Here is a 1,280-nt window from a genome sequence, read left to right as displayed (position 1 = left end):
GGGGACTCAAATATTATCATTCTACTTGGTACCTGATGGCACATGACGGTGCCAGGGGAACTAAATCAAGCACTCGACTTCATTTCAAACGAGAAAACGCTCAGTGAGCAGCCCTTCAGTGCCTTTGTCACATGCAGTAATCGTGTGACACTGGCCACTGAGTGAGGATTAGAGCCCAGTTTGGGTTACATCCTCACCATATTTCTTGGTTGCCATCTTTCCCTGTCTCTTGATGGCGATTACATTTGCTATGGCTGACCTTTCAAATTTCTCACCTTGTCACAGTTGGTTCCAGCTACCAAGCAGGACACTTCACCTCCGAGATTTTTGGCTGCAGTGATGGTATTTAGTGTAATGGGTGCTAGGGTATCATTTGCATGCTCGGCTATTACCAGGGTACTCTGAAATCGTAGCAAGGAAACCTAAAAAAAAACAGGGGGGAAATTATATAGCCATATCAAGACGTTTCTTTTTTCCTTATGTTTTTTTACTCACTAGATATTTTAAAGAAACCTCTTCTATGCACAACACTTAGTTCTACACAGGAATTTATAAAATACTTGTTCATGTACTATGCCAGGACATAGTACATGTTATTAGAATGAAAATATTAGAGCATAGCAATTCACATTTGCAGTACAGCCAGTGAGAAAGCACATCTTGTAAAATCTGCTTATCAGGTGTAAACTCAATATACTTTTCTGTCATCATCCACACCCTGCTTGTAAATTTCCATCTTTGCTTTTTGGGGTTTTCTTTGGTTCAGCACTTTTAGTTTTGCTTTTCTCATTTTATGGGGAGCTCTTACAGATATAACATTCCACAGTTCAATCAGATCAAGCAGTATTATACAATTATTACCACAATCAGTTTCCAAACATTTTCTTCTTTAATTCCTTGATATCAGCTCCCCTTTGTACCCTCCCTTCCATACCTTACCCCCCAGAAACACTTCTTCTTTTTTTTCACATAATACATTTTTGCCATATCTTAAATAATACAATATATCCATTAAGTTTCCTTTGAATAAAAGTCACACTATGCTTTGTTTGCATCATCTTGAAAACTGAAAATCACTGCTGAATTAAGCCACACAGCCATGCCCTTTGGTTCTCATTGCCCTACCCAACAAACAAAACCAAAAACTTGTGGCTGGCACATAGACTCTAACTCAGGGTGATGCTATACGAGAGAGTACCCCCCAAAAAACAGATGTGATGTGAGGGGCATAGTGCATTTGGAGTTTGTTCTACCTGGTCAGACTGTTAATCAAGCTTTCT

At 39.3% G+C, this 1,280-nt stretch overlaps 1 protein-coding gene across 1 annotated transcript in view; it reads right to left on the bottom strand.

Annotated features, from left to right (window-relative positions):
• Positions 1–1,280, bottom strand: part of ETFA (electron transfer flavoprotein subunit alpha) — an 83,474-nt gene that overhangs the window by 67,968 nt on the left and 14,226 nt on the right. The window contains exon 2 of the mRNA XM_004711981.2: positions 276–422. Coding sequence (XP_004712038.1) covers positions 276–422 — 147 coding nt within the window. The remainder of the gene's footprint in view (positions 1–275; positions 423–1,280) is intronic.

This window comes from Echinops telfairi, unplaced genomic scaffold (genome assembly GCF_000313985.2).
Source record: "Echinops telfairi isolate 266 unplaced genomic scaffold, ASM31398v2 ScPeMD7_7475;HRSCAF=8513, whole genome shotgun sequence".
Classification (NCBI taxonomy): Eukaryota; Metazoa; Chordata; class Mammalia; order Afrosoricida; family Tenrecidae; genus Echinops; species Echinops telfairi.
This window is presented reverse-complemented; position numbering and strand designations above follow the sequence as displayed.